This window comes from Acromyrmex echinatior, chromosome 9 (genome assembly GCF_024713525.1).
Source record: "Acromyrmex echinatior isolate Ae372 chromosome 9, ASM2471352v2, whole genome shotgun sequence".
Taxonomy (NCBI): Eukaryota; Metazoa; Arthropoda; class Insecta; order Hymenoptera; family Formicidae; genus Acromyrmex; species Acromyrmex echinatior.
In genome coordinates this window covers 10,740,177-10,764,196 of record NC_141860.1, presented here as the reverse complement: position 1 = coordinate 10,764,196, position 24,020 = coordinate 10,740,177, and the positions used below count along the sequence as shown (strand labels likewise).

The 24,020-nt window shown below is 32.9% G+C and overlaps 4 protein-coding genes across 21 annotated transcripts in view; 3 read left to right on the top strand and 1 right to left on the bottom strand.

Moving 5' to 3' along the window:
- Nucleotides 1-729: 729 nt before the first annotated feature.
- On the top strand, nt 730-8,487 carry LOC105153393 (uncharacterized). 3 transcript variants are annotated; one of them, XM_011068198.2, is made up of 6 exons: nt 730-959; nt 4,934-5,251; nt 5,439-5,771; nt 6,075-6,331; nt 6,426-6,555; nt 6,771-8,487. In XM_011068198.2, exons 2-6 carry the CDS (start codon nt 4,946-4,948, stop codon nt 7,908-7,910), a joined length of 2,166 nt encoding a protein of 721 aa, XP_011066500.1. In that variant the 5' UTR covers nt 730-959; nt 4,934-4,945; the 3' UTR covers nt 7,911-8,487. The 3 variants fall into 3 exon arrangements, with proteins under 3 accessions (XP_011066500.1, XP_011066502.1, XP_011066499.1); XM_011068200.2 differs by lacking the exon at nt 730-959 and adding an exon at nt 986-1,399 and having other exon boundaries at nt 4,934-5,143; XM_011068197.2 differs by lacking the exon at nt 730-959 and adding an exon at nt 986-1,399.
- Nucleotides 8,488-10,904: 2,417 nt separating this feature from the next.
- snRNP-U1-C (small ribonucleoprotein particle U1 subunit C) lies at nt 10,905-11,882 on the top strand. The gene has a single exon (XM_011068206.2). It carries the CDS (start codon nt 11,116-11,118, stop codon nt 11,641-11,643), a length of 528 nt encoding a protein of 175 aa, XP_011066508.1. The 5' UTR covers nt 10,905-11,115; the 3' UTR covers nt 11,644-11,882.
- Nucleotides 11,883-12,440: 558 nt separating this feature from the next.
- LOC105153396 (Zinc finger CCHC-type containing 7) lies at nt 12,441-17,307 on the bottom strand. 4 transcript variants are annotated; one of them, XM_011068204.2, is made up of 5 exons: nt 17,121-17,298; nt 16,961-17,030; nt 16,626-16,844; nt 15,120-16,505; nt 12,441-15,047 (listed from the first exon to the last, which is right to left on the bottom strand). In XM_011068204.2, exons 2-5 carry the CDS (start codon nt 16,995-16,997, stop codon nt 12,991-12,993), a joined length of 3,699 nt encoding a protein of 1,232 aa, XP_011066506.2. In that variant the 5' UTR covers nt 16,998-17,030; nt 17,121-17,298; the 3' UTR covers nt 12,441-12,990. The 4 variants fall into 4 exon arrangements, with proteins under 4 accessions (XP_011066506.2, XP_011066507.2, XP_011066505.2 ...); XM_011068205.2 differs by having other exon boundaries at nt 12,441-15,044; XM_011068203.2 differs by having other exon boundaries at nt 12,441-16,502; nt 17,121-17,307.
- Nucleotides 17,308-19,751: 2,444 nt separating this feature from the next.
- LOC147908614 (CCR4-NOT transcription complex subunit 6) overlaps nt 19,752-24,020 on the top strand; it is a 361,019-nt gene continuing 356,750 nt past the window's right edge. For 2 of the 13 annotated variants that reach the window (XM_087409728.1, XM_087409730.1), the window contains exons 1-3: nt 19,806-19,911; nt 22,740-23,055; nt 23,162-23,343. In XM_087409728.1, the coding sequence (XP_087265854.1) occupies nt 22,748-23,055; nt 23,162-23,343 (490 nt within the window). In that variant the 5' untranslated portion in view covers nt 19,806-19,911; nt 22,740-22,747. Of the gene's footprint in view, nt 19,912-21,718; nt 21,916-22,027; nt 22,328-22,739; nt 23,056-23,161; nt 23,344-24,020 lie in introns of those variants that run through there. The other 11 variants (XM_087409737.1, XM_087409735.1, XM_087409726.1 and 8 more) reach the window with 10 other exon arrangements.

Genomic DNA, 24,020 nt, shown 5'->3' with positions numbered 1-24,020 from the left:
TCGAAAAGGCATCATTTTCTCGATATTTAACATTAAACTTTGTATTTAAATGTAATATTAATTTTTATAATAAATTAATATTTTGCACCGATAAATTCATTCTTTTAGAATTGATTGTTGCACGATTCGATGAAAGTTTCATTTTCTTTCTAATTCCATTATGTACAATAAGAATACGTTATCTGTGGTTTTTTTATCTTAAAATCGCTTGATTCATTCCCTAACAAAAGATAAATAATTTCGTGAATTGTCCTCAGTGACGTTCGCAATCAGCGGAAATAAAAATAAAAAGTCCACTGATGCGGAACTTCAAACCGGGCGGGAATTACGTTTTTGACGCACCGCGCGATACACATTTATTCTACGAGGCGTGATGTGCAAAATAAATAATTCAAACATAAAAACGATGTATCGTCAGAATAATATATCACATAACATGTTTTACTCCGAATTCTGAAAGTAGTATATAATATAAATACATACATATGCACATGGAGTAATTGATAAGCGACATTACGCGGCGATAACTTATTTTCTGTGACGTAATAATCTATGGAATTTTATTATAGATACTCATTTCTTTATCATCGCCCGTCTCTGCGCAATTTATTTGCCGTGTTATCGCTATTACGATATTATAATCTAACGTTTGACATCGTTTGCAGGAAAATTGTTTTCTCATAAAATACACGCAATCGACTAATGATAAATGATTCCTTTGCCCCTATTCTTTACCAGGGTGCCTGCATGAACTCAAAGTGGATCGAGCATTATGCAGAACGAGTACGAATGTTATTGAACCTTGCGCTTAACATTCATACAGTGTCCAAATAATCTTATTTTAATATATATTTTTACCAGCAATTCTTTAATCGCTTCTCTTTCGATTTCAACGGTGGTATCAAACAGATGCGCTGAGAGAAGAAAGCATTGTTCAAACCAGGAGTAAAGCGCGAACGGTGAGTCAATGTCAGTATCTGCATTCAGTTATGCGTGGTGTGCATGCCATTCTTTAACGTCTCTCCCCGCTAACGTCTCATCACGCTCTTCATCGTCGTCGTCACATCATCGTCGGTTCGGCTAACAATAAAAGAGATCGGCGAACTTGTGCCCCGTTAGTATCCGCGTGTTCCCCACAGCGAGTGAGACGTGTTTCTCGGCTGGAGAGTACCGCTTTTGAAGATTATGCCCACACGATGCTCGACACATTCGCGTCTATCAAGTAGAAACATCGGAATCGTGTGATTCTACAAGGCGATTAAGTGAAACTGAACTTGACCTATATCCAGGGTACACCGAAAGCGTTAGCGTCGAAGTAAATCGATTGAGACAATCCCATTGAGCTTCGATAACTTCACGAATACTGTCCTGTGCTTTCTCTCCTCGTATTTTTACTCAGGTTGGTGTTAATTGTTACCTATTCAGATTTCGATTGGCTTAAAAAAAGTTGCACTGTCGAAGAATATCATAATTATATTTCTTTTTTACGCTTTCTATCGGTTGTATGTAGAGAAAATTTTTATTGCTGATACAAAACCGATAATGAAACATATAACAAATACGATATTTTATATATAACTTATATGTAATTGTAAAAAAATGAGGACGCTGGGAATAAAATGCAATAAAATTATTACAATTTACAAAAGTATAATAATTTGTAAATTTTAATAATTAATATTATGAGTTTTTCATGAACACTAAATTTTGGAACAGTACTCTGCTTTTCTAAAACTGATTGACGTAATTATTGTTCCTTATTTATTAATTACCAATGCTTATCAACTAACAATTAAAATTACACTATTCTTTCACACAAAGATTTCTCATTATTAAGATAATTATGATGTACTTCAATAATTTTCATAATTATTAATAATTACATTGTCGTAATTATTGAGAAGTGTTCCACTGAAAAATAAAATATGTTAGTATTTTTTGATAGGATATATTATTATACGTATACATAAATACTATTGTATACGTAAATCAAAGAAGACGAAAAAAGCTATACGTATAAACTATTCATGATGATTTCACTTTTACATATGGCCTTCGGGATCAATTCCTGTCTAGAAGCAGCTTTTGGTAAACGATTGGGCATCTTTTTTTTTAATGAATTGATAACGTCTAAAGATTATAAATATAATATAAAATAAAGCAATCGAATAAAATAAATATTATGTATTTAATAAGGAAGCTGAATTTATATATATCTCTAATATTTAAATAATATACAATAATTTCCTTCAATTTTGTTTTATAAAATGTTAATTAAATTAATAGTTGTAATTATGAATATTCTGATCAATTAAAGTAACTCTTTAATTAAGATTATTAATTGATAGACGTAATGATTATTAATAAGAAACTTTAATATTCTTATAAAAAATAATTGATACAAAAGAAATTTCATTTGTAAAATAAATACATCAATTAATTTGTCGTCTTTATACTCTGTAAAAAGTCAAATCTGCAGTGTTATATATTTAGTGAATTTAACTTTCACATATTAAAATAAATTTAACAAAATTATATTATTTTTAGTACAATATTAATGAAAAAATTTGAAACGTTCCAAAGTACGAAACGTGTTAAATGTCATCTGACAATATACATCTTCGCATGATAGGAAATATATATTATAAATATTAATATGCATTACTATAGATAAGTATGAAAAAAACTAGCTCAATAGAGTGTAATTGTGAAAATAGCTAGTTTGTTTGATTATGAAACGGAAATTCCAACTATCAGAAACGTCACTATTTAATGTAAATGATATGCGTCAGCATATAGTACTCGATAAAAAATTCATCTTGGGACGCCACATGGAAATTGACTTTTCTTATCTTATTTGATCGTATATATATATATATATGGAAGATCAACAAACTTTCCCCTTCCTTTTAAATATGGATTTCTTACGGATATACGAATATAGGAAATTCATATCTGAAAGGGAAAATCCACATTACATTTTTAACAAGACTTTTCTTGGAAAGATTATTTTATTTAGACGTCCTCATCATTCGAATTTTAGGCAAATGTACAGTATTTATTAAAGTAAATAGAAAAATATTAATATAAACATAAGTTTGAAAACTATTTATTTTCTGTCGAGAACAAAAGACATCTTGAGAAAATAGTTTGATAGAATATTGAAGTATTGTTTATATGCAGCTAAACCCTAATCTATTAAACGTGTCAGCCACTCCCTTGGGAATTTCCAACGATTATACGTGATGTTTCTCTTTTAAAAGACACGCAGGTATTATTCTCACTCAAAGACACTGCTATTCGATATGCAGCCACAAGATTCGCCTTAGTATTAACACAAAAGAAGTATTGTAAGTTTACTAATGGTTGACATTGATTCATTGTAAATTCTAGGCATAAAAATATCTTAAAGAAAAGACCTACTTAAAGACAATGTTATAGAATATTGTAATAAAAAGATGAATTAAAATTTATTAGAAAATATTTTTTAGATATGAAAAAGTTTTGTTTTTTTTAAATTGATTTAGTTTTGAACAATATTTTTTTTAATTTTCTTTTATTATACATATATTTATATTTTTTCTATTTATATATTATCTAATTTTTTAAAATATTTCTATAAATTATTTCTATTTTCTAAGTTCATGTATTAATAATATTTAATATATAATAGTTTTAGTGAAATATATATAATATTTTTGACAAAAATTAAATGCACACAACAGTCGATGTTACATGTCCATAGTTGTTATTTCTAAATAATTAGTATTACTCGAAGCAATAGAGTAGATAATTCTACTACGTTGAACACACTGGATGAATGATTATTGGACTATTACTGTAATGAACACTGAAAAAATTAAACATAAATTTTCTTGCGGTTGCACAAGATTATAGGTATCTCATAAATTATACAGAATATTTTTGGTTTACCGATGAAAGATTTAAATTTTACCATCAATTCAATGTTGCTTTTCTTCCTTTAAAAGAAATAAGCTTCTCTTTTGCTTCAAATAAGCTTTTGATATTAAATATTTCATTGATTTCAAAATATGATCTAAAATACTTAAAGAAATAAATTGAAAATTGCATAAAAATTATTAATCGTAAAAATATAAAAATATAAAAATTATTAATCGTAAAAGTTTATAAATGAAGTTAATATCTCATGGGTTTATACATAAGTAATAAATTGAATTAAAATTAAGTAATAAATTAATTAATAGAAATGGAGATTTGTTTATCAATTTGATTGTATTCAGTGAAAAATTCTACTTTGCGGATATTTCCTGCCTGATATTTCTATCAAATTGCTTCCTGACTACATATCTCATATATCTATGTAATTAGCTAGATGCACTTGACATAGTTGATTTCGTTATTCCAAATTAATATCACTTGGAAATACGTATCTTGTATGCAGCGTAGCGTATATATATACAAAGTATTTTTGCACATTTGTGTCGGATTATTATCTGCATAAATGTATCGCAATTCTTGATGATATACATCAATGATGCGAAATGAATTGTTATCACGCCTACAAGTGAAATTGTATGTTTCTCGTAACGGTTCGTCGCTCGTTTATATACGCACATAGCAAGTAATTATATAAAGTACATTAGATGTTATTATGTTTACGAGACTTCGCTATTCACCATTTGCAATAAATGCGGTATTCGTATTCATGGTCACGAACCAGTAACTGTGATTCCGCAATCGTTTTTTTGGGAAACGAATGCCCATTCATTCTATACCTCTAAAAATATCTGTACGATTACAAAATTGTTTCAATCTATAATTAGAAATTATTGAAAGAAAATTGAAAAAGAGGAGAAACAGAAATGCAAAAGAAATAGGAAATATAAATATCTTTAAATAAACTTTGTTTCTCTTTTTCAAAAATCAATATAATAAATGTGTTTTTTTGCAGATACTCGAAAGTATGATGCGAGTATGGTTGTTGTTGGGTGTTCTGGCGTTGGCTAGTGGCCAGATTGTTTACCCGGGTCAATACAACATAATGACGCCTAACTTTGGTCGTGCCTCGGCATTATCTGCTAATTATCAAGCGGACAGCAGTAGTCAAGCCATCCAAATCAATCAACAATTCAATCCAGGATCCGCTGTTGAATCAAAGCCGGTAGAAGGGCAATTTTATCCTACGACTACACACTTACCTTTGTACTCGTCAGCAAATACTGTGCTGACAGCCAGCCCGCAATCGACGTCGGAAGCTTGGCGCAATCATGTAAATTATTGCTATTTGCACACAGCATCATGATCATTAAATCTTTCATGTATTCTTCTAAACTCTTTGTATCTCATATTTCCTTGGGTTATCATATGGTTGGATTTAAGTCTTCTAAAAATATTAATGAATCAAAGAAATGATATTTGTTGTCAAATAATCATTTCATTAAAACTATTGATTTCAGGTAAACAATATTATATATAAGGGAATCACAAAATTTGCTCTGGATTTGGATAGAGCGATTAATAAAGCCTTAAGTATGACAAATAATAGTCGCGAGAACGTGATCTTCTCTCCGCTCAGCGTTTCTGTCGCATTGTCATTAGTCCTATTGGGTTCCGCTGGCAAGACCTTCGACGAAGTTACCCGGATACTCGGCTTAGAGACTGGTATCGATATATCCCAACATTCCGAAATTGTTCATCAAATGTTTGGTCAGCTCCTGGGTATCTTGAATCATAGGGTTGAGAATAGCGACATGCCGCACGTGAATTCTGCCAGTGGTATCTTCGTCCAGGTAAATTTTAATATTCTGATTATTTTTATTATAGAATAATGAATTTGCATCTAATTGTAAGCGCAACAAAATGTCGAAGCTGATTAAATAAAGTCTGTAATAAAGAATTCTTCTTCACGAAAGAATATATCGAAGTATTAATGATCTTTAAGTTATATTAAATAATTAAAGTTAAATTATTAAAAATGAAATTCGCGGATTGAACTTGAAGAACGCAAATAAATAAAAATATTTTTCTTTATTTCAATACAAAATGAAAGTTTCTTTTTAATATACTTTATGAATTTTTAATTCTTATTCTAGCAAGGATATCCGATTCGACCAGAATTCCGCGCGATCAGCGAGAATGTATATAATAGCGAAGTGATAAATTTAGATTTTCGTACAAAAGCCAGAGAAGCGGGAGATATAATTAATGCATGGGTGAAGAAAAGAACAATGGACAAAATTGATAGTATATTGACCGAACCGCCACGTCCAATGACAAATGTAATTCTTTTATCAGCGTTGTATTTCAAAGGAGAATGGAATCAACATTTCTTGGAAGGTATGACACGGAGGTACGTTTTGCTATATATTTATTTAGTCCGAATAACAAAAAAAAAACGTCTTTATTTTTATACTTTTGATAATTGAAAAATTTTTTTATTGCAGGAGACCATTCTTCATCGAGCCGAATAATACAGTCGAAGTAGATATGATGTATAACGGTGGTAATTTTCCCTTCTACGAGGACAAATCGTTGGGCGTTAAAATAGTGGCTCTGCCTTACAAAGGTTTAGAGGTAAACAAAAATATTAATTGTATTGTTATTCTTTAATTTAATAATGAGATAAAGTTTAAATTTACAATATCTCTCAAAATCTTTCAAATATTAAATTCCTAGACTGTTTTCTTTAATATTATTATTTACGCGTTAATGAATATAAATATTTCGCTTCTGAAAATTTCCTCTTTTAAGTAATAATTCATATGAAAATTTGTTCCTTTTATTTCCAGATGTCTATGTATGTACTTTTGCCGAAAGCTGAAGGACTCGACGCATTAAAGAATTTCCAGAATCAGTTGACACCCGATACTATTGAGTACCTAATAAACAGTACGAAGAACGAGACATGTGTCATCGGTTTTCCCCGTATGAAACTTTCTAGCAAATTGAATTTGAACAATGTGCTTAAAAATCTAGGCTTGCATTCATTGTTCAGTTCGAAAACTGCGGATTTAAGCATCTTGTCAAACGGATACGGTCAAGCGCCACAAGCAGCAGCAATTCCACAAGTAGAAGCTATGCCGATTCCACAACCATTTGCCACATCGATTCCGCAAGGACAAGCTGTACTAGATCCACAATCATATGTTGCGTCGATTCCCCAAGGACAGGCTGCGCCAGTTCCACAACCATTTGCTACATCGATTCCACAAGCGTCATCGCAAATGCCACGGCAAATTCCTTCCGAGCAATCGCTGAATACCAAGACTGATCAGATTTTAATTTTCTCGCGATTTGGGAATAATAACAGTCAGAATGCAAAAAGGAATTACTTCGCGTACGACGATAAGAAACGCGGTGTCAGCGTAGAACAGTGGAACTCGGGCTTCAGTATCCAAAAGATTGGTAGAACACGTCGCGACGCTGAGAATGTAAGACGACGTAATAACACGAAGTCATCCCATGCGACGTACGCCGTGGAGAACGAAGATCTTAAGAAAGTCGCGTCAATGGTTGACGATGTAAATACGAAATACGTGAGCTTGAAGGAGAACAGACATCGCTTTGAAAATGTCGAAAAGAAAAGCAGAAGGAGACGGCAAAGTCGACCCATAGACCAGAACTTCTTGAGATTCATGCGGACTCAAAATTTCCCTTCTTACGGTCTAGATATTTTGCGAAACAGCGCGAATCTTGTAAATCCAGGCCTATATGCTGACGAGGTTCTACATAAAGTGGAGATGGATATAACGGAGAAGGGGACGGAAGCTGCTGCGACGACTGCGGTGGTTCTACGCCGAGATGGTAATCAGAAGAAGTTGATTGCCAACCGGCCTTTCATGTTTTTCATCAGGCACGATCCCACGAAGCTCATCCTTTTCTGGGGAACGGTGAACAAGCCGACTCCACACTACGTCGTCGTTAGATGAAATGCACTATGAACGTTTCCCTTAGACATATCAGAATTTGCTTTCCACGCAAATAATTCCTACTTATTTTTTTTTATATATTTATATATTCGTCCTTAATTCAAACAAATGCGGTTATTTTATATATGCCTTTTTTAAATAGATTTTGCATTGCTGTAACGCCATTTCCATGCAACATATTACGGTCACTGAGTACTGCATTGCAATATATTTGTAACACGTGTGCGTTGAAGCTTATTTCGCGTAGTATGTTTACTGTAAGTTAAAACGATATTATAATTATATTATTTAAGTATAAATAAACATAATATTGCATTTTTAATGTAACGACTATTGAAACACGATTTATGCAAGGAGATAAATGACAATGACTTGAAATTTACAAAATTATGGATAGGTAAATCTCCAATGCACAATGACACTACAATTGATTTAATAGAATTGCTGTTGATGCGTACGTTTTAAGTTTTTAATACTCCGAATTTAGTTTTCGAGCCATACATCTTGCTTGTAGTAATAAATAATGTTCCTTCAAATTTTTGAGAATAAATATCGATAATACACGAAATCAATAAAATCTTTCTTTCTTTCATATTTCTTTCTTTCACATTTCTATATTATAGATATTAATTTAAATACTTAATTATAAAAATAAAAATAATTGTAATTTAACTAACACAATTTTCTTTAATATAATTCTCATTGTGATTACATTTTACCAATGAAAAAAATTAAAATTAGCAAATAGTGGCTTCTATTTTACTTATAGCAACTTTAATTAAATATCTATTGATTTGAACATTGCAACAAGAATTGAAATAATTGCATATAATCACGTAATTAAAAATATATTAAGACATATATATATAATTATATATCGCGATTGTCAAACGACATAATCGAAAACTCTCAATTATATTTACACTCTAATCTGGATTAGATAAACTTTGCAATAATCTACAGAGTGTGCAAAACATTTAAAATTAACACATAGGACAACTATAAGACATGCTTAAATAACTTAAAGATTTTTCGTAAAGATATCTTTTAAAGATATCTTAAAGTTGTTTTCTTAATGTCGATTTTAGACGTTCTACTTATTGGATAGAATTTACTCTAAAATTCAAATAATCATCTATAGACTAAATTGTAAACTCGAAATCGCTTGTTTCTTTAACATTATTTTATTGAACGAGCTTTTAACAGACTTGTAAAGTTTTTGAACGATAATCACGTAACATTCGAAATCGAACAAATCATATTGTTACTCAAAGATATCAAAATAATCATGCTGATCTATCGTCGATTTTGCCAAACGCACCTGATTGTGACAATAAATTTCATAATCAGATGCATAAATCTTGAGACTCGTTTAAATAAACTAAAATATTTCGCACTCATTCGAAACACGTGCGCAAGACTAGCACGTATATCATTCGAAATTAATTCGTTAACGATATTGTTGTTTAGAAATCGACAGTCGTGTCCTAGCTATACATAGATCATTGTGTGTATTGTCGTCGTCGTCGTCGCGTCGTGCCGGTGTGAAAATAAGGGACCCCGACCAACGGATCCGAATATCTCGCGATTTTCTATCGCATTGTAATTAAATCCACCGTGCCATTGTCGCATCGCGTTAATTACCACAAGATTATAATTATTTGCTTTATTTATGTGATAACCCTATTATCTATCCAAATCGACGAACATGTCCGATAAAATGCAGAACATAAAGGACGATGGAGACAAGCAAAACATAAATAAATCTATAAATAATACAAGTTACCAATTCCATGGAATGGAATTACTTCCATATTCACCCGCGCTTACATCACCGTTTAATTACATGCCTGTAGTTACAAGTAACTTTCAACCACCACTTCAACCATTCTTCCAACTTATACGTAAGTACATTAAGCTCTATCATAATCATTTATTATGATTGTTCAGTTATTCTATGCAACAATCGCATTTTAATTCAAAATAAGAAATTTGTTTTTTAAAATGAAATGGAAGTCTCTTAATTGAAAGTCTCGAAATCATTAAAAAAAATTTTTGTGAAGTTTCGAGATCATTTTTTAATTTTTCTATGATCTTCCATTTTGATTTTCTCCAATCAGGATTCAAAATAAATCGCTAAATATAAACGGAATTACGATTATATCAAACCTCATTCCTTTTGCATATTTGACGTTTGTTTAGAAAAAAAATCCAGAACTTTAATTTTGCATAAATATGGCATTTACAAATGTACTCAGTAAACGAGAATGGATTAAAATGAATTGAAATTTTTTTCTACCCGAATGCGTATGTTAAAAATAACGAATCCTTTTTTTTGGATTTAATTAGATTCAATTGGATTTAATTAGATTCAATTGGATGCAATTGGATTGAAAAATTGCATTTCCTATTCAAAATTTTCAATTGAACAGTGTTCACAATGTGTGTGTTGTGCACAGAAAAAGCTAATATTATTTTTAGATTGAAAGACATAGAGATATACTCCATGCAATTTCTATAAATGAATAAAAATGCATTCAGGATTGATTCATTTTAACATTCGTGAATCAATATTTCTGAAAATCTGAATCCATTTCAATTCATTTCAATCCATTCTCGTTTGCTGGATAATTAGTGGTTCATATAATGCTGGTTATAGTTGATGGCTTTTACAGTTTTTGTAGATTCTCAATAAAATATCTCCAATATTATATACTCATTCATTGAACGACTTTATTTCTATTAATGTAGATTGATTTTAATCTTTTTTTAATTTACTTTTTTCTAAGAATCAATTTTAAGACTAGATGTTTATTTCAAATTCTTAGAACCAGAAAAAAAGTAAATTAAACCGACATTAAAATTTAATTCTAGTGGTAGAAATAGATAAGTAGCAATTGAATATAATTGGTTGGATTCGAAGGTAACAACCAATCATATTTGATTGTCGTTTAGCCACTCGCGAGTAAAGTGTAAATGGTGTAGTATCGACTGTACCACAAGTGCTAATGCCGCCATGAGCTGCTACCGACAGAATGCAACACATAACGACATAACCTAGAACTTGCTTGCGTTTATCTTTTTTTTTCTCGAGAGCTGTGATATAAATTGAGAAAAATTCGGCAAATCTGGAAACACGGTAGTGTCTTGGCGCTAAGATTGTATTGACTTAGCAAATCAGCGGAATATACTGAGAGACGCATCGATGCCGAAATACTATTGTGACTATTGCGATACTTATTTGACACATGATTCACCGAGTGTGCGGAAGACCCATTGCCAGGGTCGCAAGCACAAAGACAACGTCAAGTATTTCTATCAGAAATGGATGGAGGAGCAGGCCCAGCATTTAATCGACGCAACAACGGCTGCTTTCAAGGCCGGTAAGATTGCCTCCAACCCTTTCGCAGCCAACAAAGGTGCGGCAATACCACCGCCACCGAACCTCGGCTCCAATCTTGGCTCGAGATCCGGAGTACCACCTCAGGGACCCCCGGGAATGATGCCACCACCGGGTATGCATCCAGCTGGTCCGATGGGTCCAGGAGGCCCAATGATGATGGGACCACATGGACCAATGCCACCTCCTATGATGGGCATGAGACCACCTATGATGGGACCGATGGGGCCGATGGGTCCTATGATGGGTCCTATAGGCCCTATGGGACACATGAGACCACCAATGAATGGACCACCACCTCCAATGGTTGGTCCACCACCAATGAAAAAATAACATTTAGACTAAGGACTTTTATTTCTCGTTTGTTGTATTTCTCGGATATAACTGAAGCAAAACCAAACTTTGTTGTGGATGTGCTTATTAGAGTGTCATTAAGAATAATTACATACATTATATATTTAAGAATTGTACAAACTGTAGAAGTAATGATTAGGAACTTTCTACAATTTTCTTTGATTTGTATCTAAATGATCTATAATTTTTTTTTAGTAAATAACAGTAATATAACAGTTTTCATGTAGTATATTTTATTTTACGCCTATTATTTAATATTGAGTTATAAGTAATTAAAAAAGTATGTTCTTAAGTATCAAATACAATATATAATTTAAATTTTAAAAAACTGTTTTAAATTTTATTTTTAAATGTAATTTTAAATTTTATTCATATTCTCAAAGTGACGATGTAAATACAATAGTATAACATTTAATAACCGAATTAAAACATTATAATATTGAAATTAATTGTATTGATATATATATAGAATTTTTAAAATACGAGACAAGTTTTTTTGTATTTAATATTAATTATTTAACTTGTAACAAAAGTAAAATGTTACAAAATAAATATTTTAAGGTAATGTTCATTATTATAATAATGAATATAATTAAATAAATAAACTGGCAGAATTCTTCAATAACTTGTAAAAAGATACAGAATTATGAAAAATAATTTTTATTTTATAATTATTATAAAATTATAATATATAAGCCCATATAATATACTAAAATGTTATTCTAATTACAATTATCAGGACAGAGCAAGGAATGTAAAGATAATGGCAAGATATATTTAAAGTTTTATTATAATACACATATTTTATTTTCTTTCAAATATACTTATTTTGAGTAATTCAAAATATCATTTTTCATAACTAAATATACACAATGGGTACTTTTCAATTATTTAACATATCTTGACATAAACTTGCCTAGAAATGCACAAAATGTAGCAATGTGCACGATTCAATTGATACAGAAGTTGTACAGTTTAGGATAGTTAGATTAACTGTAGCTTTTTTCATTTGTATTGAATTTAAGAAAGTACAAATATCAGCCATCCAATGTCTTCCAATCTCATTTATAATCATCGCGATTAGTAATATGTAATTGTCTAGAAAACACAAGTTTACATCGTCATTAGTAGTCTTTGGGCTAAATATGTATATGAGTATGTATAATTTGGATGATTACGGCAATTGAAACACGATTATCGCCGCGTGTCTAGTGATTTTACAATTGGAAAGCACCCATTATCTTCTCAACAATTTCATATATTATACGGATGCATGTCAGATAATGATACCATCGTATCACTGAACGCGTAATTAATTTTTACAAACTATTTCTTCTTTAAAAAATTGCAAAAATTAGTAACGGCCTTTTGATGATTCTGCTCTATACGAATCAATTTATGCAATGACCGGAGATGCTTAGCTTTAATTGTCCGCTTGTTAACTTGTCTTTGTATTTCATCTGCTGCCTTCATCATATGTGGTACTTTAAGAGCACGAGCTGTTTTTATAATATTTAACGCGGCATCATATATATTTTGGCTTTTTAGCATTTCATTCAATTTGAAATAATTTAATTTTTTCTTCTCCTTTTTCGATAAATATGGTGTATTATTTACGTTTATATTCGGTTTATTTTTCGATACATTGGAGTCAACCTTTTCTTCGCTTGTTGATAATTGAGTGAAATCTTCATTTGGTTCAAGTTCTTTTGATTTAACCGGCGACATTATTTGTGCAGTATTTAATGGTATAATCTCAGAAATCTGCGCTAGAGGATTTTCTATTGTTATTGTTATGTCATCGTAATTGCAATTGGTTAGTTTGTTTATCTCAAGCGAAATATTATTCACATTTGGTTCGTCACTTAATATCTCGTTATTCTGTTGATCAATTACGAAGAAATTATCGGAGTTGATATTCGGCGATGTGCAAGGTGTCGCGGATAAGGTATCTGTAGAGGTACATATGAGGTTTTCTTGGTTTGCTGGTATGTGACATATTTCTGGCTCCTGTTGCTTTTCTGATACGTGGCATATTTCTAATTCCGGCTGCTGTGAATCTTTAAACTTTTTTTCTTCCAACTCGATGCGTTGTAACAACCCGTGTACATTCTCGGATGTGTGAGGTACAAACAGTTGATTATAAAGTAGATTAAGTCTAAGATAAGTTGCAGTATCCAGTTTTTCATTCGTTTGATAAAGTCCTGATTTGAATCTTCTCATTATGTCTTGAAATGCACGTACGTAAACATTCGGTTCAGGCTCGGTATTGGTAATCACAAGAAGTTTAGTTTGCAAACGAAATAAGTTTCGACGTAAGCGATTATACGATCCTCTGGCTTGTTTATTATGTCCATGCTGCTTGTAATGATTTTTCACTTTGATTTTTTCGGAGTTTATAGATGTTAAAATCAATCGCGGATGATCTAGTCCTCCTATATAGTGGATATAACGTCTGAAACGCATTTTATTCAGTTGTGCTTCTCTTGATTGCAGCACGTTCAACATCTTCATACAACTTACAGGTAGATCCACGTCTATCCCATAATCTTTTTCATCCTCTGGGAGATTAAGCCAATATTTCAACAAGTCATACAAAGGCTCTATGTAATCTTTCAATGCTATTAGTTGTAATGATAGAATTTTGCGATGGATATAGCCTATATTCACTTCAAATTTTATGTTCACTTTCGCTAGCAATACTGTCAAAAAATTCGGAGCAGTCTGATGCTCTACTAAATTCCTTACCATAGTAAAATCTTTTTTTGTATGTGAGAAGAATGTATTAAGAGTAATCAAGACCATCCGTGCATTTTTGTCATTTTTATTGGAAAAAATACCATAAGAATATATTAGCTTGGAAAATTTTATATAATCCACTTTGGTTGGTTTGAAATTTGTTTTTACTGTGGGCCAAATAAAAGGAGTTTGTGAGATATGCTCAACTTCTTGTGAAATTGGTGAAATATAGAAATTAATATTTGACAATGTGTCTACATTTACAGAAGATTCCACGTCTTCAGTAGTTATTGTTTGTTGTGTATCAATAGTATATTGTGGAATCGATGTTTCGTTTTCCATCGTCTCAGACAACGAGAGATCGAGCTCAGAATCAGGTCCAGGATAACTTGATATATGAGGATTTGATGAACGATATATGGGTCCATCTGTATAATTTGTGACGGCAGCTGGAGTGGGAAAATTCTCAGACCATCGATATTCCTTGCATGTAGATGATTCGTGGCCACGCTTAGTACAATTACAGCAGTATAACAATCTCGATGGTTTCATCACATTGCCCGGATCCTGCGGCATGCTACTCATGTCGGTCGTCTGATGATACCGTCGCCAAAGATCGGGACATTGATTTTGCTCGTGTCCTACTGAATCACACATAGTACAGTAAAGAACGCGACAATATTCACAAGTGTTACGAAATGTGTTCTGCGGCTTACCACATGTCAGACACATCTTCTGTGGACATCGAACCTCTACATGGCCTTTCGTGCCGCACATGTAACAAGATGGTGATCTAAATGGTGTTGGACAATCGTACCGCCGATGGCCATCCTGCTGACAGTTAGTGCATTTGACATTCCAGAATCTAAAACGTCTGCTAGGGGGACATGGCATTAAATCTTCATCCAGAATTGTCCACATTCGTGGATCCTTCGACATACTTTGTTGCAACTCTCCAATATCGAAGTTTTCTTGACCGCGACTCAAATTATAATAGTTTTTCATTTCTTCCGACATTGGCTCGAAAAACTCATTCGATATATTTCTTTTCTCCCCAGTACTGTTGGATTGCAACACAACATTTTGATTATTCTGCTGATTGATGCATTGTCGCTTCAGTTTATATTGATCATCAATCTCGTTGTTGCGTCTCTTTCGGTCAATTACTAGATTGTATGGCTCTATTGAGCTATCTGAGCTTTTGTTTTGCTCTAAATGCATAAAATATACATTATTACTTTTGTCAATATTTTGTTGCATTTGCAATTTTTTTCCTGTCACAGATATTTCTTGCTGAAGATTAGCATTTTTGTTATTTCCTTTTAACAGTAAAGTTTTTTTAGAGTTTTGACTTGTATTTTCTGTTGATTTACTTCGTTGTTTTACCTCTATGCTTTTAGATAACTGTTTAATTTCACTTATATTTTTAGCACCTCTTGGAATTGTTGTGCAATTCAACACAATATCCATGAAAATATCTTCCTGTGTATCCGTTGATGTTTGGATACTTTTACCAGAATTTACAGTATCCTTAGTATATGATCTAGAAGTAGTCTTGCTTTTGGAAGATGTATCTTGAGGATTACTCTGTAGAATTTCTAATTCGTAATTTTTTAATGGGGGTGCTCTTAAATATGTCTTTAATGAAGCACCATTCCAGTTTTTTAAAATCAAATCATTATCTATCCTAGAATTTGAACCATTTTCTTCATCAGAATCTTGCAAGTCTATAAGTGGTGGCTCTGGTTTCGGTGGAACAGGTACTTCAAATATGGATTCTTCAGAATCAGAATTATCTTCATCTTTATTTATTTGTTCAGCTAAAAACAAACGTACCTTTTGTTTTGTGTCTTTTGAAACAACATTATATTTTGAATGTTCTATATCATTGTCATTTTTATCAGGACTTTCTTTACGTGCAGTTTTTGCATGTTTGGAAGATTTGTGTTTCTTGGAAGAATTTTCTTTCTTCTCTTTTTCTTGTATGACTGAAGGATCTTCTGAATTCTTATTGCCATGTGCAGAATTCATTTCTCTACTCGACATAGTCTCAACTTGAGCAAATTCTGACTGATGTGTAGAGGGCATCTTCTGAGAATCTGCTGAACATTGTATACTTATATTATTATATATTGATATTTTTGTAGTGAAACTCTCTTTTGGAGTATTCAAATCATGTTTTATCAACACTTTAGATTTATTTTTAATTTTATTAGATTTACCTCCAGTTGTCTTAGATATCGAAGGTTGTTCCAAATATTGTTCCTCTGATTTGTGTTGTATCTTTTTTAATTCAACATTCGTCTCAGTGGTCATGCTATCGAATTTAATTGTCCTCGAGCTATCCGTGGTTTCTGACTCACCCTCGATATTCGATTCGTAATAGATTTCTGCATACAGTCGAGCTTGCAATTCATTAAAATTATCGGTGTTATAATAATCTGTAACATAAAAAAATAATTATTCACATTGTCATCAAATAAATAATGTAACAAATCATAACTTTTAACAATTAAATTATGATGAGATTTTTAACAAATTTTTGTTAGTTATTCACCGTCGAATGAATTGTTCTTCTCAATGTTGTTTGACATGATGCCTGTGTGTGAGTGTTTCTTATATTAATCCTGAAATAATTAAAATTTTTGAATGTAAGCGACTGACGTGACGTGCCGTTGAAAAATAACAAAAAAATTTGCAGCGAACAAAGATGATACCCGCAAAAACTGTGCACGTGCTACAACGGGTAGGAATATATCTCTTATAATCTTTACGTTCTTTGGTCTTTCGTTATAACCTATTTACAATAAAGCGAGGCAACTGGAGGCAACATTTCCTGTGATATGGGTGTAGCAACTGACGTGATTAAAAATTCCTAAGATGCGTTCCACTTAACGCACTGAGCGCTCGCTGCTATTGATGTATTCTTCCAGATCTAAAATGCTAATTGGATGATCTAAAAGAATATACCAATAACAGCGAGCGCTCACTCAACTGTTGAGTCCGCTGAACGCAGCCAATCTGTACGCCCAGGACCTGCACGAAAAACTAAGGAAATTCCATATGTAACACATATTACAATATAATATTTCCCTAGTTTTTCGTATGCGATATTTTTCAAGAATAGGGACCCAGGGAGTCGATTCTGTATCTTCAAAGGTGAAAATTACAAAAGTGAGCAAATTTTTCTAGGTATTGACCAATAAAATTATCAGTATTCTAGTAAATTCGCTAACCTTTGTAATTTTCACCTCGTTTCAAAATACAGAATCAATCCTCAGATCCTCATACGGATAACAGCGCTTTGACACTGAACGTTAATTGGTGAAAAACGATGATAGGGATATTTTACCCTCAGTTTTTCACCAATCAATGCACAGTCGAGTATTCCCTTGTTACAGTCGAACAACAGGGGAATGCTCTACTGTAGTTGGTTGATTCTTACATGCTGATCTGGTTTAAACCCTCGGTGGAAACTAGGTCATTGATGCAATTGGGCTTAAGCCATCAAATAAAGTTTTAAGCATCTTAATACGGTCTTCTGATTGATTCACGACACATCTTAAGACAGTAAAATATAAGAATTGACTATAAATACTGGCCTGTGATTGTGACTTATGTTGTGTTAAGATTTAAGACGGTTTTAAATGTATAACACTAATTATGAATACTGGCCATAACAATGATAAATGGAATATCAAGTTTTGTTTAGAACAGCGTAATTAATATCATTTATCAAGGTGAGTTTATTATCAAGATGTATTAATTACATTCAATTTGCTTGAATTGAGCTTTTTAATATGCATCTTCAAATCATTTTATCTCTTAAAAATAATATAGAATAAATCCTCGTTTAAAAATAAATTAATTAATCACGCGTGTAACATAAGAACGTAGCTCTTATGTTGCATAAGTATGAAATAAAATTTCTTATTTTCTTTTAATATTAGAGTTACCGATTGATTTGCATACGTTTTATATAAATTCTCTAGATCTAGCTGCGCAAAATAGCATCGCAAAATCGTTTACAAAAATTTCTAACTGTATATTACTCGATAAATTAATTGTTGATTAATACTATCTTAGTCTTTTTTTGCATCTTATAGATAATTATGCGGACTCTACAGTATGGTCGCATTTTAAAGTCGAAACTCATTTTAAAGTCGAAAAAGCGGTCGCGATAGTCAATCAGAAGCCGTAACATTAACTAGGTTGCATTCAAAAACTCATTTAGGAACTTTGCACGGGTATATCATTTTATTTTTGTTGTCACCGAAACAAAAGTCAAACAAAGATAAAATGATACATGGGTGACCCGAGTAAAGTTCTTGAACGAGCTCTTATTGACTCTTCTCTGATTGACTCTTCTGATTGGCAAACTGTTCTTGTGGCTTTAAAATAAGTTTGCGACCAATTGTAAATTCCTGTGTAAAAATTAAATAATTTGTATGTGATTTATAAGAAATTATAAATAGTGTGATATATAATAAATAATGTGAATTATATTAAAATTAAAATTGAAAGGTTGTACAATAAAATAATAATTTTAATAACGTTAAATTTCAATTCTGTTTCGCGTAGTCACTCAATGTGTAATAAACCAACAAATGTCGCAACAAATGTAATATGAAGTAGTGCAGCAAAAAATCAAAGTTTGAAAAAGTTAAGCTCTTTGGTTTATCCTACATTTATTTAAAAAATTTTATTGACCTTAAACTTTGATCTCTTATTTATGCAGTTAATTAATTTAATCTATATCTTGCCTCGATAAAGCTAATTATTGATCCTTTGATATTTATTTTTGGAAAATCGGAATTTGAAACCATTTTGAAGAAATTTCGCCGACGAACAAATTGGATGAACGAACAGACGGATAGACAGATAAACAAACGGACAAATAGACGGATGGACGGACCAATATCTTGAAATTATGAAGTATATAATTTGTTACGTTGTATTATTTAATAATGCACGGAGAAAACAACTAGGTATTCAAAGAACATGAGATTTAATTAAGAAATTTTTTTTATTGTAGCGTTTCGTCCATTGAAATATTCTTTTTTGATTTTTTCGTGCATTTGTATTATGCAAGTCTATTTGAATAATGTCTTTCAATAATAAATGCTATTATAAATTTTATTTTTAAAGGAAACCCGATAAACATCGATGTACATCGACTACAGGATGAATATCATTTTGCGCATTCTATACAACAACGGAATATGTTGCTTGCGTATAAACCAAAGCCATCATTCATCAACATCACACCATCTCATTTGTTTCCATCTCTCTCGGTACCCATGATAGAACCTGCACCAGGACCATCAAGTAGTCAACTGCATAATTCACAGTTATTGGAAGTGGTTCAAGTTACAAAAAGCAATAAAAACAATTTTGAAAATGTTAAAAAGAATAAACCGAACTGGACGAAGAATAATAAGCTAAAACTGTTGAAGTTTGTAGCTAAACCTCACAATATCACAAGGAAACTCAATGTAGACGCTACAGGTAATGAAGATAAATAAAAATTGTAAAAAGCCGAAGTTAGAAAAATTAAAATCGAAAATCTCAAGGGAATCGAAATTTATGTAGAAGATAAGAGGTCGATATTCACAGTGTGTTCTTATTTTAAGTAATGTTTTAATTATGCTAATATACGGCTCTGTGATTAGCTATTATATAATATATTAAGACTGTACTTAAGACAGTTTTAAATGCAAGCTCAAGATTGCGTTAATTCAAGATCGAAAAAGATTTCGGTGCATAGTTTGTAGAATGAAATATTATAAAATATAAATTTGTTTAGAAATATTTAAGTAAGATCTGTTTTGACCGAATAAAGGATTTCTCTTATTTAATTAGATTTATCTCATCGATTCTTTATTGTATCATATTATTAAATATAAGAACCCACTATGAATATTGACCCTAATGAATTTGTTCACTTTTGTCATTTTCGTTTCGAAATACACAATAATTGACTCCGAGGTCTTATTATTGGTCGAATAAAATCTCTTAGAATTCCTAAGATATACCTAAAATAATCTTAAATAGAAGATTAAAGTGTAAATAACGCTCTAAGAAAATTCCGAGTTTGAAGTTGCGGTCGACGCTGACGCGCTTTAAGCGCTTGTAATTATCATTTTGTCTTTATCGTTCATTAGACGTAAAATAAAAATAAGAAATAAAAAGTGAAAAGCGTCCAAATCGACCGCAGCCAAAGTGTCGCGACAACTTCACACCGCTTCGACGCCCTTCCATAGATTTTGAATTAGTAACGAACGCGTCGCGACCGATATGGATCTGATTTTGAACCGCTCCGTGTTTTTCGCGATTACTGTCGTCCGATAGCGAATTTCTCGTACGCCAAATATCGGAAATGTTTGCCGTAATGTGTCGGAACATCATTATAATACGCCATGGGCGATCGAAGTCACCGCGATCTCAATCGTTGGAGATACGTTTTTTTAACCGTCGGAATTGATCGAAATCGTACGCCATGTTACTTTTCGATAGGAACGCAAATTCGTGACTACCGCCAGGTACATATTTCTTCTATACGTTTAGCTTATATGTACATTATACACATGTATATTTGTATGTAATCTCTTTTTTTTTGCAAATCATGCTGATTATATATTTTGAGATTATTGTTTCAAATATCTAATGTTAATGCGTGATTACTTTCAGAATTCAATCGCGCGCGATTTATTATTTATTATATTATACCATGTCATCTATGTATTTTGCTGGAAAATTAAAACGCTAAAAACATAGAAAGCTTGAAAGATCGTTCGTTTCTGAAAATATTTTATTCGCGATGAAATCGTCTTCTAAAGGCAATGGGTTAATCGTACTCTAATTAATTGATTGTCGATCAGTTCAATTGGCGAATCACAAATTTCTAGGTGTGTGAGTGTGTGTGTGCGTGCGTGCGTGCGTGCGTGTGTGTGTGGTGTGCGCGCGCGTGCGTGTGCGTGTCGTATGTATGTGTGTACGCGTATGCGTGTACGTGTGTGTATGCGAATAATAGAAAGTCGATAATTCTATTTATCTCAATAAAATAGTGTAGGTATTATTTGAAGCTGATCGCTGATAAGTTAATTGGAACTATCGAGGACGCCCAAGAAGATACGCGTAGAAAAGTAGAAAGTTCGCCTGATTCGCCATGAACATGGCGCCAAAGAGAGAGTCAGGGCTCTCACCAGTGTCTCCGTCACTCGCGAATTTCCCCCAGGGACCCCAGACTCCCAGACCCAGACATCTCCTGATCTTCCCTAGCGGCGCGCGCTTGTGGCGGCGCGGCATTCGCGCGTGTCTTGTGCAGTTGGCGCGACGTCGCGTCGGCTGCTTCGGGAAGTTTCGGCCAATCGGGCAGCTCCGTTCGGCGCACGATCGGTGCAGTTGATAAATGGAGGATCCGTGTTTGTCAAGGTAGTTTTGTTTACGCGGAAATTTTCACTCGGTAACAACTCCCCGTGCGTCTCGTTTGTGCGGAAGGGGTAGATGAAGGTACGTAACGATCGTCGCGCGTATGAAAATGCCGCTCTCGGCGGCCACCGTCACGTCTACGGTGTGGAAATTGGTGGAACGCGTCGGCTCGTCCTCGCGAGCGTACAGGCCCTCTCGGGCAGGATGAGTGGTTGACGGTGAAAAAATTCGCCACCGCCTAGCGAAATTTGCACCCACGTGCGACCGGACCGTCCCCGGTTGGTCCGTCGTCGCATTTCGCGTCGAAATCGTCGAGTTTCTGGCTCGTCCGGCCGGAGTGGCTCGCGAAAACCTTGTTTCACCGTCATAGGTTATGAGCTTGTATCTGATGTGCCTGTCGTGCGGAACAAACAAAATCCGTTTTCTTATGATCAACATCGTTCTCCTGCACTAATTTTGCGAGTTCGAGAGGTCTGCTCGTGCCCGATATGAAGTTAGAGTCACAAGTTGCTACATTTTCTGTTCTCTTTTCTATGAGACTGAGGCACAAGCCTGGTTGTTCTAATTGACTGATCATATCAAGAATATTAATCCAACTACGTTGATCCTGTTATATATCTTAGATACACATCTTTTCTTTTTTAATTTCTTCAAAATAATATAGTCTACATACACTAGTATCTAATATGCTGTATCAAGATATGGGAATCTTTACGTCAACTGTTTAAATTTTAATAAATGATACTTGTAGCAATGTGAAATAACTTCTTTAAAGATCCTTTTATTTTGCCGTCATATAAAAAATTGTATCTGAGAGATGTGCTTTGACGTGTGACATTAAAACTGCAACAGATGACAAATACAGTATTTCTACTTTAACAAGTCTTTTGTTCTTTTTTTTTTAGAATTTAAGATGTCCCGCAATCACAAGGAAAAGTATGAGAACTCCAACCCGCGTCGTATGTATACACTCATGTGCCCTGAGGACTATCAATCGGGGAAGAAATCTCATTGGTCGGAGTTGGAGATAACAGGCAGTATACGAAATTTGAGCCCCAATTTGTGGCAAATGACTCATCTAACAGCTCTGTATCTGAATGATAATAGTCTGCAAAGGTTGCCATCTGAGATCGGCCGTCTTGTTAGCTTGCGTATTCTAGATCTGAGTAGCAATAAGCTGCGCAGTCTGCCTGCTGAACTAGGAGAGCTCATCTATCTCAGGTATGATAAAACAGAAAGTATAATGAGAAACATTTACTTCAATAATGAGCTTATTCAATAGATCTTTTCTTTTTTATGGTATAAATTTGTTATTATATTGTTCCAGGGAGTTGTTATTGAACCAAAACTTCCTTCGCGTGTTACCATACGAACTAGGGAAGTTGTTCCAGTTACAAGTGCTAGGACTTCAAGGAAATCCACTCAGCAAGGATGTGATGGCGTTATATGGAAATGGAGAACCTACGGGGACGAACAAGCTGCTGACGTACATGTTGGACAACTTACAAGGTAAGTGGAAGGCTTTTATTTGTTGAGTGAGTTTTCGAAGACATTTGAATCTCTTCCCATAAAATTTCTTTTACGTATTTTCTATTCTGTTAAAGTAGTAAGACATGCACCATCTGCTTGATAATAATGATAATAAATATTGAGAGAGCAAAGTATCCAAATGATTATAAAAATTAAGAATTTAGAAGAAAAATTTCTTCTCAAAGAGTTTAAACTTATTTGATTTATAATTTCACAAATAAAATGATTTAATTGTAATCTTTTAAATATAATAAATCGGCATGATTTGATGCACACACATGTATTCACATAGCATCCAAGAAATCAATATCGAATGGTCTTTTCTATTTATATTTGCAATGTTTTTTTTCTATTTGTGCTGAAATCGTGTATGGTCGTCGGTATAAAAAGCGACTGTTTTATCTACGTGACATTCGACATATTCTCATAACAGTTTAATGTCGTTTGTGACAGATGACGCCACGTATCTCATTTAGATGCTTAAGAAAAGCTTAAAAAATTATTTAAATCTTCTGATTTTTATAATTTACATATAATGTTACATTTGTGTGTGCGTATTAATATCAATTTCATGATAATATATTCTTATTAAAGTTAGAAAAAAAATTCTTTTTGGAAAATATGTAAAGGAAGTTTATATTTCTTACTTGAATTAA